This window comes from Rhinoderma darwinii, chromosome 2 (assembly GCF_050947455.1).
Source record: "Rhinoderma darwinii isolate aRhiDar2 chromosome 2, aRhiDar2.hap1, whole genome shotgun sequence".
Classification (NCBI taxonomy): Eukaryota; Metazoa; Chordata; class Amphibia; order Anura; family Rhinodermatidae; genus Rhinoderma; species Rhinoderma darwinii.
This window is the reverse complement of record NC_134688.1, coordinates 338,441,884-338,460,789: the sequence shown is the minus strand read 5'-3', so window position 1 is coordinate 338,460,789 and position 18,906 is coordinate 338,441,884. Positions and strand designations below refer to the sequence as shown.

Here is an 18,906-nt window from a genome sequence, read left to right as displayed (position 1 = left end):
GTTTTTTGCGGGACGAGTTGTAGTTTTTCACTGCACCATTTATTGTACCATACAATGTATTGTAAAACTGGAAAAAAATTACTTGCGGGGTGGAAGAGGAAAAAAACAGCGATTCCTCAATCTTTTGAGAGGTTTTGTTTTTACGGCTTTTATCATACAGTAAAAATAGCATGTTGACTTTATTGTACCGGTCAATACAATTACGACGATACCAAATTGATATATTTTTTTATATTTTACTACTTTCACAAGGAAGAAACTAGTTGTTAAAAATAAAATTTGTGTATTGTTGACACATTCTAAGAGCCATAACTGTTTTATTTTTCTGTCGATTGAGCGGTATGAGGGCTTATTTTTTTGCAGGGCGAGCTGTAGTTTCTATTGGAACCATTTTGGGCTACATTAGACTTTTTAATTTTACACTACTAAAAACTTGAATACATTTTTTTTTACACAGTTTTTAGTCCCGCTAGGGGACTTGAACCAGCGATCGTTAGATTGCTGGTACAATACACTGCAATATGTATTGCAGTATATTGTGATTTTTCCAGTCTCCTGTTAAGCCCTGCCAGAAAGGCAGACCTGAGGGCATTCATTAGGCCCCCGGGCTGCCATGACAACCATCGGCACCTGGTGCCGATGAGCTATAAGAGGGTTGTTCCCCATCTTTCTAATGTCTTAGATGCTGCGATCGTGATTGTACGCAGCATCTAAGGGGTTAAAAGGCCAGGAACAGCGTGATCTGTGTTCCTGACCGTTACTCTCGGGTGTCAGTTGTAATAAACAGCTGGCACCTGGTGCGTACAAAGCGCGCTCAGCAGATGAGCCCAATCCAAACATCACCACCTGCACTACAACGTGCTATTACGTCGTGGTGCGGGAAACAGGTTAAGAGGCGCATCTCTGGCTGTCTGTGGGCCAGCAATTAAAAACGACTGTATGACTGCTATGTGTAGACAAGATTTGTGCCATAATTGACACCAATTTCTGGCATAAATTATGGTAAATCTGGTGTCCCCCTGGTCCCTCCTGTTAATCTTCGTCTCTTTGATTGTCTTATTGTGGCATTTTCCTGCATAAGGCTTCTATATAGAACTTCCAAAACACCAGGAAAACCGCATTTACAAAACGTCACTAACAAGGCATGTTTGTTAACTTTTCTATGCCAGTTTTATAGTGTAAAAAGGTGTCGAAAAGTCGCAAATGCATCAAAAGTCGCAATTTGCGAGAAAAAAAATCACGACTTTTTATGCATTTCTGCATTTCTTCTGGAAAGTGGGTGGGGCTTAGAAAAAAGGGGATGGCTTATCGCAGCTCAACAAATTTACTTTCATTTACGTCAGAAACTGGCGTAAATAATAGTGGAAATCTACGCCAGCTCATAGCTAACCACAGATTTCCCTTTCAGGCAGCCAGAGATGTATGAGCCTCTTAGGCACATCTTACACCTGCTACTTAAATATTAAGACTGTCATATGAAACGCCGTTCTTAATAAATCTCCCACATGGTGTTTTTTGCATGCATTTATCTACTTCCTGATCAGAAGTCCCCCCCCCCCCCCCACAACTTCCTGATCAGGCACATTCTCAAGTTTTAGCCATTTGCCAATTTAAAAGCAAATTGTTGTTCTATTATTTTTTTCAACCTGCATGTATTTGGTCTTGTTTTTCTCAGAACATGTTGGGCTTCCATATTGTATCAAAAAATAAGTGGTACTGAGCGAAAGTTTTATACAGTTGTGCAAAAATCTGCAAAGTAAGAATGCTTTCAAAAAGTAGTATAAGGGGGGATTCACACGAGCGTGTATTCGGTCCGTGCGGGCCGCGTGGTTTTCACGCGGCACGCATGGACCAATACAAGTCTATGGGGCACTACAGACAGTCCGTGCTTTTTGCGCAGCGTTTGTCTGCTGCGCAAAAAGCGCGACAGGTTCAATAACTCTGTGTATTTCGCGCATCACGCACCCATTGAAGTCAATGGGTGCGTGAAAACCACGCGCACCACACGGAAGCACTTCCGTGGGACGAGCATGATTCGCGCAACAGCAGTGAAAAGGATGAATGAAAACAGAAAAGCACCACGTGCTTTTCTGTTTCCGAACATCCAAGCGGAGTGTCTTTGCGATGAGCGAAGCCGGACAAGCGAACCGAACTTCACCGGGTTCGGCCGAACTCGTTTTGGCCGAACCCGGCAAAAAAATTATCGGTACGCGACGTCAGGAGATAGTCACTGTCCATGGTGCTGAAAGAGTTAAACTGTTTCAGCACCATGGACCGTGACTTCCGATCCCAATATACATGAACCTGTAGAAAAAAAACGAAGTTCTGACTTACCGCTAACTCCCGGCTTCTTCCTCCAGTCTGACCTCCCGGGATGACAATTAAGTCCAAGTGACAGCTCCAGCCAATCACAGGCCAAACACAGGCTGCAGCGGTCACATGGACTGGCGCGTCATCCAGGGAGGTGGGGCCCGATGTCAAGAGAGGCGCGTCACCAAGGACGCGTCACCAAGGACACGTCACCAAGGCAACGGCCGGGAAGTTCTCGGTAAGTACGAACTTTTTCTTTTTTTTCTACAGGTTTTGCGATATTGTGTTCGGCATTCACTGTCGAGGGTGCTGAAAGAGTTAGCTCTTTCAGCACCTTGGACAGTGACGGCCGTCGACTAGCCTCATTTCTATGATGGCGGCTGCGCGAAAATCACGCAGCCGCGCATCAGACACGGATGACACACGCAGCTGTCAAATGGTTTTTGCGCGCGCAAAACGCTGCGTGTGAATCTGCGTGTGAATCTGCCCTAAGGCTGTGTTCACACACACTATTTACGGACGTAATTTGGGCGTTTTAGCCCCGAATTACGTCCAAAAATGCGATTCATTAGAATGGGTCTTACGATGTTCTGTGCCGACGGTCATTTTTTTTACGCGCCGCTGTCAAAAGGCGGCGCGTAAAAAAGACGCCCGCGTCAAAGAAGTGCCTGTCACTTCTTCAGACGTAAATGGAGCCATTTTCAATGGACTCCATGGAAAAACAGCTCCAATTCCGTCTGTAATGGACGCAGCAAAAAGCGCCTGCACATGCCATTACGGCTGAAATTACGGTGCTGTTTTCTCCTGAAAACAGCACCGTAATTTCAGCCGTAACGAACGCTGCCGTGTGAACATACCCTTAATAGTCTTTTATCAGGGGGGCGTGGCTGGGACCTGCATGAGGACGGACGTGTGACCGGGAGCTCCGTGGATAAGAAGCTCAGAAGCGGCAGAAATAAACCAAAAATTAAGTATATACTTCTCTCTCCCGGAGTGTGAGGACGTCTGGCGAACAGGGAACGACTGGAGGTGTGGGACAGGACGCAGAACGGAGCGGGTTCGGCGCTGAGCTCCATTGCAACGGCGGAGCGGTGTCACGAGGTGCGAGGGCCTGTGCTCGAGCTGTGTTATAAAAGCAGCGGCTGAGTGCTCACAGCCTACAGCAACAAGTAGGAGAGGCCGAGGCACACGTAGTGGGGAGTAACACGGCTGTTGGCAAATCCAGGGGGAGAGGTGCAGAGAGGAGGAGAACAGGTCGAGGGAGAAGATCCGCCATCTTGTGCATCCCGTGCAACCTGATCTAAGGAGGTATGTCCTAGAAATCTGCCCTAAGCTGAAGGGTGACAACATAGACTGACAAACCTTCCTTTCCCTTCCTTTCCATATATATCTCTGCATCTTATCATCTTTACTCTGAAACAAGAGTACATATAGAAGAGAACGGTGAACATAAAGTTTTGGAGGGAACAGGCGCCATTTTCCCTCTTCTCCCCCCTCCTTTACATCACTGCAAGTAAAGTGTAATAGGCAGGCCTCCAGCCTCAAAATCTGACGGTCTGCAACAGACAGAGAGGAGTCGTTTATATCTTTATATAACCAGCACACATAGTTCCCAATGGGAGGCACTACTAAAAAAAAGGATCAGAAATCCAAACCTACTAAACTCACAGAGTTTTTTGCTACTTCTCCTTCCAGGAAGGAAGGAGCAAAGAGGCGATTATCGTTACCTCCACTGTCCCCTGCATCTTCCTCCAGAGCAGAATCACTAAACATCGACATGGGAGAGGATTCAGACATACAGCCAGTATCGGAGAACACAATTAAAAAAGTATTGAACTCTTTGAGGGATTCTCTGCAGTCAGACATCAAAAACATTTTAGGAGAATTGAAAACTGACATTCTTGCCATAGCATCTCGAACAGACCATATTGAACATAAATTCGAATCCTTTGCTAAATCGCATAATTTGCTAATAGACGCAAATTCATCGCTAGAGGAGGAAGTACAGAGGTTATCTAATAAAGTGTTGGATCTTGAAGATAGATCACGCAGGAACAATATTCGAATTAGGGGTATTCCGGAATCGGTGACCCCGGACCAACTCTCTATATACCTAACAGATCTCCTGGCGGTGGTGTTACCTCAAAAAACAAACTTGGATATGACTATAGATAGGATTCATCGTATTCCTAAGCCGAGGCATATCGCGCCACACCTCCCGAGAGATTCCATCGCTAGGATTCATTTTTACCACATAAAAGAGGAGTTCCTGCGTACTCTGAAAAATTCTCCAGAATTGCCAGATCGTTTCAAGGAAATTGCGATTTATCCTGACTTGTCAGCAGCTACTATGCTAAAGCGTAGAGAATACATGCCACTCACCAAAATTTTACGAGAAAAAGGAATCCTATACAAATGGGGATTTCCAGTGAAACTCATAATTTCCAAGAATGGGAATGTACATGTGTGTAATTCTCCGGAGGCAGCGAAAACAATACTGCAAGAATGGGGACTGATAAATGCGTCACCACTACAGAGTCCTCGTCGTAGAGAAGACTTGCGTCCAGAAGTAATCACTCCACTGTGGTCGGAACAAGGTAGCCGGTCCAGAAAAAGAACGGGAGATTGATAGATGGATATATGTCTAAATATATTGTGCTAACTGTATAAGAGCTTCAAATGTCTTAGGTATGCCCGTTGATAGATTGTGGAGGTAGTTCATACCTATTTAAGGAAGGCAGGTCCTACTGTTGTTAGCTCCTATTTTTTTTCCCTGAAAGAGGGAAATAACATGCTGTTGGGTTACTTTAACAAGCCGTTAGTTCAGACGGCGATTGGTTTCTACAATGTAGATTGCGTTGTGTTTTGGTTATTTTTCGGCCTCCCCACTACTAAGATTACTGCTGTACTTGAGGAATCCTTATTCAACTATAATGGGTCTTAAGTTTGTATCAATTAATGTTCATGGTTTGAACTCACCGTATAAGCGTTCTATGTTTTGGAAGGAAGCAAATGACTCTAGAGGGGATGTAATATGCATTCAAGAGTCACATTTACGCACCAAAGATGTTCATCTTCTTAAACACCCTAAATTTCCAAATATTATTTCAGCCACAAATAATGTGAAAACAGTAGGGGTTACTATCGCAATTAAAAACTCGGTAGTGTTTGAAAAAATTACGTCTTCCATAGACCCCCAGGGTAGATATGTGATTCTGGTATGCAAATTGGATTCGGTTATGTATACTATTGTTTCTTTATATGTACCTAATAACCGACAAATTCCGTTTATTACTAAAATTCTTACTAAAGCTAAAGCAATGCAACAGGGAGGTTTACTAATCTGTGGGGATTTTAATACTGTTATGTATAATAGATTGGATAGATCGAACCCAGAGAGAGGCAAAGGAATGGAAATAGAATCTCTGATATCAGGGGAATACTTGCATGATGTATGGCGTTACCAACACGCATCTGAAAAAGACTTCACTTTCTTCTCGGCACCTCATACAGCGTACTCCCGAATAGATTTTTTCCTAGTAGATAGGGAGATTCTCTTAAACTCGGAAAAAACTGACATAGGGGTTATTACCTGGTCGGATCATGCCCCTATATCCTTAACCCTGAAGGCAAAATACTGTCTACCCCCTAGAGCCCCGTGGAAATTAAACAAATTCCTTTTGAAATCTCAGATAAATCAGGAAAGGATACGGACAGCATTACTTGAGTTCTTTAAACTAAACGCTCCCTCCGCTACGCCAGGAATGGTGTGGTGTACTCATAAAGCTTTTGTAAGAGGTTTGTTCATTCAACAGGCGGCTAGGGCAAAACGAGATAGAAATAAAGAAATGGATGCAATATTAACAGCAATTAAGGTCAATGAATCTGTGATGAAAGCTAACCCTACAAAGGGTACAGGGGAAATCCTTCGAGATTTGAGGGATAAACTTCAAGTTCTGAACCTATTTCAATATGATAAAAATTTGACACGCCTCAAAATGAATTTTTATACACAAGGGGATAGACCTGGTAAAATTTTAGCGAAAAGGGTAAAAGTACAGACAGCAAAATCAAAAATCCAATATTTATCCCTTCCAAATGGAAAAAAGGTATACGATCCCCAGAAGATTGCAGATTCCTTCGCAGACTATTATAGCCGACTATATAACTTAAAAGAAGACTCTTCTTTACCCCAGGTTACATCGGACTCAATTAAAGAGTTCTTATCTGAAATTAACCTCCCACAACTATCTGAAACACAGATTGGTAACTTAAATGAGCCAATTGCGGAAGCTGAACTTAAAAAGGTAATGAAAGGGTTAAAATTAAATAAAGCTCCGGGTCCGGATGGACTCCCTAATGAATACTTCAAAATATTTGAAGAAGTACTTCTTCCATATATGACTAAGATATTTAATGAGATAGCGACCAAACAGTATCCCCCATCGGAAATGCTGCAGGCAATATTGATAACTCTCCCTAAACCAGGCAAAATGATGGATAGACCTGAGAATTTTCGGCCAATTTCACTGCTAAATAGTGATATCAAAATTTTTTCAAAACTATTAGCAATGCGGATTAATGAATGTTTACCCTCCTTGGTATCCTTGGATCAGGTAGGGTTTGTGAAGGGACGTCAGGCCAGGGATGGTACCAGAAGATTATTAGACCTGATTCAGATAGCTTATGACTCATCAGAACCCACGGTAGTCCTTTCATTAGATGCGGAAAAGGCATTTGACCGGGTACATTGGCGTTTTTTAGAAGCTGTTTTGGATAAATTCGGCTTCCACTCATTTATAAAACAGGCAGTCCTATCCTTATACTCCACTCCATCAGCTCTGGTATACACATCTGGATTCTTGTCCAAAACATTTTTGATAAGCAACGGCACTCGCCAAGGATGCCCGCTTTCTCCTTTAATTTTTGATTTATGTATGGAACCTTTTGCGGAAATGATTAGAACATCACCACATATTTCAGGTATTACAGTAGGGGGAAGAGAACACAAAATTGGTCTATACGCGGATGATGTGGTCCTTATTTGTCAGTCACCTATGTCTTCATTAGCAGAAATAACCAGGATTATAGATTGTTATTCGGAGATGTCATACTATAAATTGAATGTATCAAAATCCATGTTAATGCCCATTCATATCCCTCCATTATTAAAACCACTTCTCGCGAGCTTCAATTTTACTTGGGCAAACGATGGTCTTCCATACCTGGGTATCCTACTGACTCCTGACCCATCCATGGTTATGAACATAAATTACACAAATCTCCTATCCCAAATAACAAAGGAGTGTAACAGATTGGATGAATTCCAGCTAACGTGGATGGCCAGGATTAATATAGTAAAAATGCTACTTCTTCCCAAATATCTATATTATTGCAGGACAATACCTTACATAATATCGTCCTCGTTGCTGTCACGATTACAAACGGTACTTATGAAATTCATATGGAATAACAAGAGAGCAAGAGTGGCAAAATTGATATTGTTTAAAAGGGGAAAATATGGAGGATTGGGAGTCCCAAATTTAAAAGCATATAATATAGCGGCCATAATGGATCAGATGAGACCAAGTTGGGCTTCTTCAGAACAACCTTTATGGGCTCAATTAGAAGATGCAATGTTCCCCTCCTTAGTAATGAAGCATTTCATGGTAGCTGCTTACCTAGGGGCTAAAATACCTCCTATGCCTTTGCGGTCGATGTCAGATTCTCTACAGGTTTGGAGGGCATATGTATGTAAAGAAAAATGGATTCATGTACCAAAGACTCAAATCCCAATCCAAATTATTGAAATCTGTCTCCCTCACCTATCAATTACCCCATGGCGGGAAGTGGGAATTGAGTGGTTTTCTGACTTTTTTGAAAGAGACATGTTTAAATCATTTGAAAATTTAGCAAGCACATATAACATCTCGTCTAGATATTTTTTGCAATATCTTCAAATACGACATCTAATGCAATCGGTACAATTTCCAAGGGCTCCAGAGAAAGCTGGGGCCTTCCACAAATTTGTGTGGGCAAGGTCAGGTAATTGTAAAGGCACGGCGTGTAGTTATGATCTTATTCTTAAGGTGGGGGAAAAAGGGAAAGCAAGGTATATGGAGAAATGGGAGGGAGAATTGGGGACTTCTTACCCTATAGAACAATGGATTAAAGCTTCTACATGGTCATCTAAAATGTCCAAATGTGTGAATCACACGGAATTAATGAAGAAAATTCATTTAAGGTGGTATCTTACTCCTACTAGGATGGGACATATTTATCAGGGGTCCTCCAGATTGTGTTGGAGGGGATGCGGCGCAAGGGGATCTCTACTACATATGTGGTGGTCGTGTCCTATGATAGCTTCTTTATGGAGCAAGACATTTAATCTAATTTCAGAGGTATCAGACTTAACGGTTAAACCTAATCCTTCTTTAGCAGTACTAGATATCTTGCTTGAAGACATCCCACCAGACAAGAGATTGGTCATTTATCACACTCTAATTGCGACTAGACTAACTATAGCTCAAGCATGGAAGTCCCCTAAGTCTCCTACCATAGCTGAAGTCATAAGGAGGGTAAATTTGAACTGTCATTATGAAACATCAGTACTATCACAAGCTCAGACTTATCTCCGTACTAGAAAGTTATGGGAACGGTGGTTAAATTCTAAACATTTCAAATAAAACAACAGGAATGTGGTGTAGTGGGATAATCCATACATGGAGGCATTGTTTATTTCTTGTTTGTTTATTCTTTATAATTTTTTATAATTTTCTTGTTTATATATACATGTAACATTGACAGATCTCGAAATGTTTAGAGGTCTTTGCATACGTGTTATGTTTTGTGTTGGAAAATTCAAATAAAAATTTATTGAAATTAAATAGTCTTTTATCAACTAACAAAATACAAAGTAAATGAACAGAAGAGAAATCGAAGTCAAATCAATATTTGTTGTGACCATTCTTTGCCTTCAAAACAGCATCAATTCTTCTAGATACACTTGCACAAAGTCTTGGATTTTGCAGGATTATAGTCAGGTGTATGATTAACCAATTATACCAAACAGGTGATAATGATCATCATTTTCATATGTAGGTTAAGACACGGTCGTTAAGGGCAAAGCCCCACGTGGCGGAATTGCTCTGGAATTCCGCTGCGGACACTCCGCAGCGTTAATCCGCAGCGGACCCGTTTCTCCATTGCCTTCCACTTCTTTTTAGTAGGCTTCGTTTAGACGAGGCGGAAAATTCCGCTGCGGAGCATAGGCTGCGGTGCGGAATTTTGTGTCCGCAGCATACAATGGATGTTGCGGACCTGTGGCGGACTGGTTGCGGACTCATTGCGGAAGTTCTCTATTGACTTCAATGGAGATTCTAAATTCTGCAATGAAGTCCGCAGATGTCATGTACATGTTATGTGTGCTGCGGATGCGTATTGGTTTTTTAACATGACATTTCTTCATTCTGGCTGGACCTATGTATTTCTAGGTCTACAGCCAGACTGAGGAAGTCAATGGGGCTCCCATAATTACGGGTGACTATGTGTGTGCACCCGTAATTATGGGAGCGTTGCTAGGCGACGTCAGTAAATAGTCACCTTCCAGGGTGCTGAAAGAGTTAAACGATCGTCAGTAACTGTTTCAGCACCCTGGACAGTGACTACCGATCACAATATACATGAACGTGTAAAAAAAAAAAGAAGTTCATACTTACCGAGAACTCCCTGCTTCTTTCTCCAGTCCGGCTTCCCAGGATGACGTTTCAGTCTAAGTGACGGCTGCAGCCAATCACAGGCTGCAGCAGTCACATGGACTGCCGCGTCATCCAGGGAGGTCGGGCTGGATGCCGAAAGAGGTACGCGTCACCAAGACAACGGCCGGTAAGTATGAAATTCTTTTACTTTCACTAGGGAAAGTGCTGTCCCTTCTTTCTATCCTGCACTGAATAGAGAGAAGGGAAGTACTTTCACCTCAATACGCAGCGGCCAGTCCGCATCAATTTACTGCACATTTTGGGCAGATCCGCCACAGAATCTGCATCGCCATTGATGCGGACAGTTGCGGAAGAAAACCGCCACGTGGGGCCATGCCCTTAAGGGGTTTGCCCATTATGGATATTTATGACATGTCCACAGGATATGCCATAAATGTCAGATAGTGGCGGGTCCCACCTCTGGGTCCCGCAACTTTCTCTAGAACCCATTCACGGTCCACGCTGCATCCTGGGCCACTTCCTGAATACATTGTCGAAAAATTAAGAGCTAGGCTGTTTTTCGTAACGTCAATAGAAGTGAATGGCAGTTGCAGAAAAACCATAGCTCGCGTGTTACACTGCTTTCAAAACTGCCATTCACTTCTATGGGTGTTACGGAAACAGGGTAGCTCAGCGACCCACATCTATCTTATCTTTATGGCATATCTTGTGGAAATGCCATAAATGTCCCTGATGGGCAAACCCCTTTAACTGTTACCGAAACAGCTGTGTAGGAGTCTTAAAACTGGGTGAGGAGCGGCCAAGCTCTGCTATCAAGGTGAGGATGTGGAAGATAGTTTTGTGTCACAGGTCCACCATGGCAAGACTGAGCACAGCAACAAGACATAAGGTAGTTGCATCAGCAAGGTCTTCCCCAGGCAAAGATTTCAAAGGAGACTGGAGTTTCAAGATGTGCTGTTCAAGCTCTTTTGAAGGAGCACAAAGAAACGGGCAACATTGGGGACCGTAGACGCAGTGGTCGGCCACGGAAACTTAGTGCAGCAGATTAAACACACTTCATGCTTACTTCCCTTCGAAATCATAAGATGTCTAGGAGTGCCATCAGTTCAGAACTGGCAGAAACCAGTGGAACCCAGGTCCACCCATCTACGGTTCAGAGAAGTCTGGCCAGAAGAGGTCATCATGGAAGAATTGCAGCCATAAAGCCATACCTTCGACATAGAAACAAGGCTAAGCGACTCAAATATGCACGAAAACAAAGTAACTCAATTCTGAGAAATACACACAGATACTTATTCATCATGCAATACCATCAGGGTGATGTCTGATCGGCTCTAAATTTATTCTGCAGCAAGATAACGACCCCAAACATACAGCCAATGTCATTAAGAACTGCCTTCAGTGTAAAGAAGAACAAGGAGCCCTGGATGTGATGATATGGCCCCCACAGAGCCCTGATCTCAACATCATCGAGTCTGTCTGGGATTACATGAAGAGACTGCAGGATTTGAGGAAGCCTACATCCACAGAAGATCTGTGGTTAGTTCTCCAAGATATTTGGAACAACCTCTCTGCCGAGTTCCTTCAAAAACTGTGTGCAAGTGTAACTAGAAGAATTGATGCTGTTTTGAATGCAAAGGGTGGTCAAACCAAATATTGATTTGATTTAGATTTCTCTTCTGTTCATTCACTTTGTAATTTGTTAATTGCTAAAAAAAAATAAAAAACTATTAACACATCTATGTTTAAAAGCATTCTTACTTTGCAGCATTTTTCCACAACTGTCTAAGAATTTTGCACGGTACTGTATTTAAATTTTTTTTAAATATGAAAGGAAAAAAATATGTAATTACGTGAATTTAGGAGTTGTTTTTTTTACATCTGGTGCATGCCACTGGATAAAACACTTGAACACATATTTGGCAAATTCTGTTGTGTTCAGCAATACCAAATGTGTGTGCATTTCTTAGGCAGAGCTTACAAAGAACTAACACAAACTGGCTTTTAGAGAACAAATTTGCCAATGGTGGTTTGCCGACACCATACGACCATTACAGATGTTTTGAAGTACCATAACAACATCAACACCCCCAAAATTACTCTTTTTTAGGAAATTAGACCTCCGTCCCCCAGGTTTTCATTTAACAAAATATCGAAGATTTGAAAATCTTGAGTGTAAAATGTCTGCAGCATGTGGATGAGATTTGTAAAATCTCATCTACTTGCATTGTACTGTAATCTGCTGCCGACTTTAACTGAGCAAATCCGCAGGTAAAATCTGCAGCAAATCCGCCACATGTACAATCACCCTAAGCCCTTATTCACACGAACGTGTTATACGTCCGTGCTACGCGCGTGATTTTCACATGCGTTTCACGGACCTATGTTAGTGAATGGGGCCGTTCAGACTGTCAGTGAATTTCACCCAGCGTATGTGCGCTGCGTAAAACTCACGACATGTCCTATATTTGGCCATATTTCGTGCAGCAATGAGTGCGTGCAAATGTGAGCGACAGTAGTAAAAAAAATGAATGAAAACAGAAAAGCATCTCGTGCTTTTCTGTTTGTAAACATAAAAACAGAGTGTCATAATGATGCCGGCTGCGCGAAAAATCACGCAGCCACGTACCGTATGCTGATGCCTCACGAAACTTTTGCGTGCACAAAACGCAGTGTTTTTTGCACGCGCAAAACGGACACGTCCGTGTGAGTAAGGCCTCAGACATACTGTAGGTTACACGGCCAAAGATCGATATGTCAGATAGCCTACATCCTACATTTGCAAGTAATGAAAGTCAATGTGGTTATGTTGCGACCTGCAAGCAATGCAGCCAAATTCGCTGTGTAGCCCTAGCCTGAAACTATACAATACATCAATATATATGATATTACATAGATGGATGGATAGAAATAATATTCTTTATTAGTATGACACAAAAAGTCTGCAGACTTTAGAGAAATATATAAAGATATAATTATAATGATTTATCTAAATGCGGATTTATTGTATGATACAAATAAAGATTATTATCTCTATCTATTTAATTCATATATATTTATTGAGATTTACTATAGTTTTAGGCTGGGGCTAAACGGCGACACTGGTCGCATGGCCAAAAATCGCTTTGTCCGGTTGCCTACATCGCAAGTAAAATTACATCTGACATGACCATATTGACTGTCACTACATGTTATGTAAGCTACGGGATGTAGCGGTATTTGGCTATGCGACCTGTGTCATGACCAAAGTCGCCGTGTAGTCCCAGCCTAAAACAATACTATATATCAATATATATGATTAATAGATAAAAATATACTTATTGGAAAAAAAAGTGTGTGTTTTATATTACTTAGGGCCTGTTCACATCATGTTTGCCTTCCGTTTGGTCTTTCCGTTCATCTGTTCCGTCAGAGGACCAGAAAGACAAACGGAAAGTATAATTTTTGTTTGCAATACCATTGATTTCAATCGTCTTTTTCAATGTTTCTCACGTCCGAGTTTCCCCACGTTCGTCTGAATTCGTCCTAATCTAGTAAATGAGGGCTCCACCCTCAAGCATTACCTGTTATTTAACTTATATTTTTTACACAGTAAATGGGTTTAGTCACATCTGAACTGGTCTGCTTATTTCTTAAAACAGGGGTTTGCTCAAAGCCTGAAAATCTGACATATGCTTTACCCAGTTCTGAGAAAGAGTCCTATGAAGAAGGGGACAGCGTCACATATTCTTGTTTACCAAGTTATAAGTACATTCCACCCTTAAAAAACATATCAACCTGTGAAGATACCGGAACGTGGTCAACGTTTCAGGATGTCTTCTGTAAAAGTAATTATTTTCCATTTAATTCTTAAACAATTATCTCTAAATATGTTAAGAAATTGCTTATGATAACATAAAATTAGATAAATGATAAGGCTGATTTTGTTGCCCTTATCCTACATACATCCAAGGTACTGTCGTTTAGTCACATCTGAACTGTTCCAACAGGTTCTCAAAACAGGGCTGTGCCCAGCGCTGAGAAAAAGTCGGAAATGTATCAAAAGTCACAATTTGCGCTAAAAATCACGACTGTAGATGCATTTCCGCCATCCTCGGCACTTTCTCAGGAAAGTGGGTAGGGCTTATCAAAAGGGACAGGGCCGCCAAATTGCCTATGATTTACGCTAGGAACTCTCATAAATTATAGCGGAAATTTACACCAGCTCGTAGATTTCCCTTTCATCGCACACAAAGCCAGAGATGTACCTCATTTAATAAGGCACGTCTTACTGCAGCTATTTTTATATTAAAGGTGTTATGAGGGTTATTAAAATTGATGGCCTATCCTTAACATAGGCCATCAATAGTAGATCGGTAGGGATCCAACTGTTGGCACCCCCACAATCAGCGCTCATACTTAGATTTCTCACAGGAAATGGGTTTAGTCACATCTGAACTGGTCTGCTTATTTCTTAAAACAGGGATTTGCTCGAAGCCTGAAAATCTGATATATGCTGTGCCCAGTGCTGAGAAAGAGTCATATGAAGAAGGGGACATCATCACATATTCTTGTTTACCAAGTTATAAGTACATTCCACCCTTAAAAAACATTTCAACCTGTGAAGATACCGGAACGTGGTCAACGTTTCAGGAGGTCTTCTGTCAAAGTAAATATTTTCCTTTCAATTCTTGTTCATCCTAGTCATCAATGGTGGGCAAACAGTTTTGGCATTCAAATAAAGATGAGCGAATTTCACGAAATTCGTTTAAGGTCCGATTATAGTTGAACTGGATGTCAGATTCGTTGTGAATTAAGTGTGTCCCGATTGCCCAGAAAAGTAGTGTTTGACACTCTGATATCTTCTAGGACAGTATCCAAACCCTTTCAAGCTTTTTTAACACAAAGATAGCATTAGTAATGTTAAAGTACCAGGAAATTATATGGCTATCGGTAAATGGATGGTAGCCAGTGATTACAAATAGCCTGTTTAAAAACACAATGCACTGTCAGATTTTTTGTATGGTTTCTAAAATTAAACCATTTTTAATGCGTTTTTTTTGGTGGCAGATGCCTGCTGTTATTTATACTCAAACGGTAGATTCGGAAGAAGTGTTGCTTTTTAACAAGCAGTGTTTATTATACATGGTAGTATCAGAAGAAGCTATGGCTTCTTAATAAGCGGTCCAAGTATCATCCCTTTTTGGGGCCAAATGCCTGCCGGTATTTATACACACATGGTAGTATCAGAAGAAGCAATGGCTTTTTAACAAGCAAAAAAATTATCCCTCTTGGAGAAGCAGCAACAGGTTTAGAGAATATGACATTTTTTTTTAGAATAATTGTGTGTATATATATATATATATATATATATATATATAAATATATATATATATATAAAAGAGAAGAAAACAGCACAGCCACAGTGGTTGGTGCAACTCCTCCTAGGCTCACGCTAAGAGCCCTCAGACAGCAAACAAAAGAATTGAGGCAGCACTCCAAGGTAGCGGATGAAAAAAGAGGTGCGTTTATTCACCCCTTAGGCAGGCAACGTTTCGATCTAGCTTACTGGGATATTTCTCAAGATCGAAACGTTGTCTGCCTGAGGGGTGAGTAAACACTTAGTACAGTATGGAACATGATGGACAGGCACACAGTGGAAGTGGAATCATTGGGCCGGTGATAAATAGCCAGTCCCCACTCTCAGCAATGGCAGATCTATTAATTGGCTTCAGGCAGATATGTGTGAAAATCCTCATGAATCCATGCCTGGTTCATTTTCACAAATAATGTTTTCCACACTTGTGGAGGACAATTCTGTTCGCTTCGGTGTGATGACACCGCTTATCATGCTGAATAACCTCTCCGACAGTACACTGGAAGATGGCAATCTGGGCAAGTTCCTGCCACTGGTCCAATCTGCTGACCCAGAAATCCATTAAGTAAGGGTTCAGGGAATCTGCCAGAGAAGGCACAGTCCATGTACGACTGAACCTGGTTGTTCAGGAGGTGCGTATCTGTTTTCCTATGTGCGTCAGGTATGAGTGGCAGATGAAAAAACTGTTCCATTATGTTCAAAAAACAAGGTCGGCTGCTGCTGTTGCTGCTTTCTGCAACTTGTTGTAGAGGTAGCACTGGCAGAGGTGGTGGAGCAACAAATGAACAGGGAGAAGAAAGGGGCCTCCTGGTCAGGCGTCTGCTTGGCGAAAGCTGCAGCAACCTGGAAACAGAGCATATCCTGGTAATACGCCAATTTTTCCTCCCCTTGCCTCCCTTTCGGAAGCAGGGAAACATTCCCCCATTTTGCTTTTATATCGAGGGTCTAAGCGCATCCAATAGTCGTTATTTTGCTTAATGCCAACAATACGCTTGCCGGCAAGTAAGCAATCAAGCATGTAGCTTGCCATACTTGTCTGAACACCCAGTTGTTTTGTTCTCTGCCCCGCACTGCGATGATAGATCATGGCCAGTGTCGTCATCAACATCATCATCATCGTGTCTGCCCCAACGTGTGTCAGCCTCGCCCACTCGCTGTGTCTGTGAAAACCTTATGTCCCCCTGTACCACCAACTTTTCATCCTCCTCCACTTCTTCCTGCACGTGACATCATCCCCAACAGGCACAGGGCGGTGAGCAAGATGTGTAAGCTGTTTTTCTTTCATCGCTTGTTGCATCAGTATGAGCATTTTCTCCAAAGTAAATATCAGGGAAATGACATTGTTAATGCCGCTGTTGTCCCTACTCACAAATCTGGTGGCCTCTAAGAAGGGTCTGAGTAGGCGACATTTGTCCCTGATAAGCTGCCACTGCCTGAGCTCAAAATAGCACATGCTCTCTGTGTTGTTGGTCTGGTGCATGATGTAATCATTGACCGCTTTATGCTGCTCAGCATTTGCAAAGTGGAATTCCAGCGAATTGGAATGTCGCAAATTAAACGGTGCAAAGGCAGAGGTTACAATTCCAGAAGGACATTCTTAGCCACAAAAAAAATTGCTGAAATACACGAACACTCTCCTCGACCGTGGTCCCCACCTTCTGCAAGCCTCTATACATTTTTTAAAAAACATTGCACCACCAAATTTATGACGTGTGCCATGCAGGAAGCTCATGTTATATTCCCTAAATGCAATGTAGACACAATGTGCCTGCCATTATCTCTGACTACGTTGTCCAATTGTAGTTGGGGGAGACATCCAGTGGGAAATTTGCTGCTCGATGCACAACAGCAACTAATCGGCTCCACTCGCTCAGGCTCATCAAGTGTAAGACAGAACGGCAGCGCTTCAGCTTACACATACTGTATGAAAGGAGAGAGGGGAAGTGGAAGTGGAAGCAATGCTCTGCCTGGTTACTGTTGGGGACGGGAAAATGTCCAATGAGGAGGACGTGGAGAAGATGGATAAGCACCTTGTTTTTGAACTAGACCTGTACAACCGTGGAGGTGTCACTAGCACCTGGCCTCGTTGTCATGGTGCATCGTTGCCATCAAGGATAGGCCATCAATTTTTAGGGACTGGAAACCCCCTTTAACACTATTAGATATATGCAAAACAATGAGTAACGTGACGGCACATCTGTGACGTAGTTATCAGCATGCAGTGGCACGCTGTCACCTTCAGGATTTGAAGAAGCATTTTTTTGGCCTATATAGTGCAGCATAGGCTGCTATTAAAGAATAATGTAGAGGCTCCTGTGTATGCCTGGTGTATACCTGTTTTAGTTGATTTATTGGTTGTCTGATATGGTTACCCTAATGCAGACTACATTTCCCATGATGCTTCTGGCTTTGCAGAAGGGACAGTCTCATCATACTGCACTTGCTCTGCTCTGAGACCTATTTAAGTGCAGCAAGTGATAGATCAGTGACATATAACATCTGTCCTCACACTGCAGTCTCAGTGTATCCTATGTAGCTTCAGCCTGTCACCTCTGCATTCTGCTACTGATGGCTTACCCCATGTCAGGTTTTTATACATGAGGCAATGAGAAGCAGCATCTCATAGTAACACAATGGACTCTGCATATAGCACTCACAGATAGTATAGAAAGGCAGTGAGTCAGGAGAATTCTAGAACTCTGCAGCTATTTTTTGTATGGACTCACCTTATATGACTGCACTTCTGCTTCCTTAGATAGGGCAGAAATAATTTCTTCAGCAGCCAGCACTACAAGGTGCATCCCAAATGTAATGAGAATGATTTCCAAAAAAAAACTTTTATTCAAATAACATACAATCAGACTCGATCACCTACAAAGTAAGTACCCTGGGACTGAACACAACGATTCCAGAGACACTGCGATTCTTCAAAACAGTGCTAGAACTCTTCATGTAAGTGGTTGTTCAGAGCCCTCGTTGCGGCTGACTGGACGTTTTGAACATATAAAATGGTCTAGTTAGAGGAATTGTGTTGGAGCTTCAAACGCATTGGCAGGATGATATTGTTTTCTTTTAATAGTTTATTATAAAAATATATATATTATTATTATTTTACTGTTATTTTTTTGATTTTTGCTTTTTTTGGGCTTCAACTTTCACTAGAAGGTCAGAAAAAACCTTTCGGGGGACATTATTAATTGTTTTTACACTACATATTTCTCCTGTAACTGGGATATAGATGAAAACAGCCGTGATTATGTTATAGTTGGGTCTAATTTAACCAAGCAGTTCAGTGATTTGACAGTTGATCGCTGGGATCAAAAGAGGCAGCTCATTGAGCGCTGTGTTTACACAGATCAAAAATGCAGAAGCGGTAAACTCTACTCTTTTGGTTGCCTAGCTGTCTTTGATTCTCTGTGCAGCCACTATTCTGCGGAATAAAGCCTTAAGAGCCGCCGTACAAACACATATGAGCGGTGTTAAGGAGTTAAATAGGGTTTTAACCTGTGGAGATAAAGGAAA

The 18,906-nt window shown here is 41.9% G+C and overlaps 1 protein-coding gene across 2 annotated transcripts in view; it reads left to right on the top strand.

The window, feature by feature from the left end:
* LOC142741272 (C4b-binding protein alpha chain-like) overlaps positions 1-18,906 on the top strand; it is a 51,269-nt gene that overhangs the window by 12,529 nt on the left and 19,834 nt on the right. Inside the window, exons 3-4 of one of the 2 annotated variants that reach the window (XM_075850666.1) lie at positions 13,670-13,855; positions 14,491-14,676. The exons of the other annotated variant lie outside the window; for it this stretch is intronic. Of the exons in view, the coding sequence (XP_075706781.1) occupies positions 13,670-13,855; positions 14,491-14,676 (372 nt within the window). The remainder of the gene's footprint in view (positions 1-13,669; positions 13,856-14,490; positions 14,677-18,906) is intronic. 2 annotated transcript variants of the gene reach the window in all.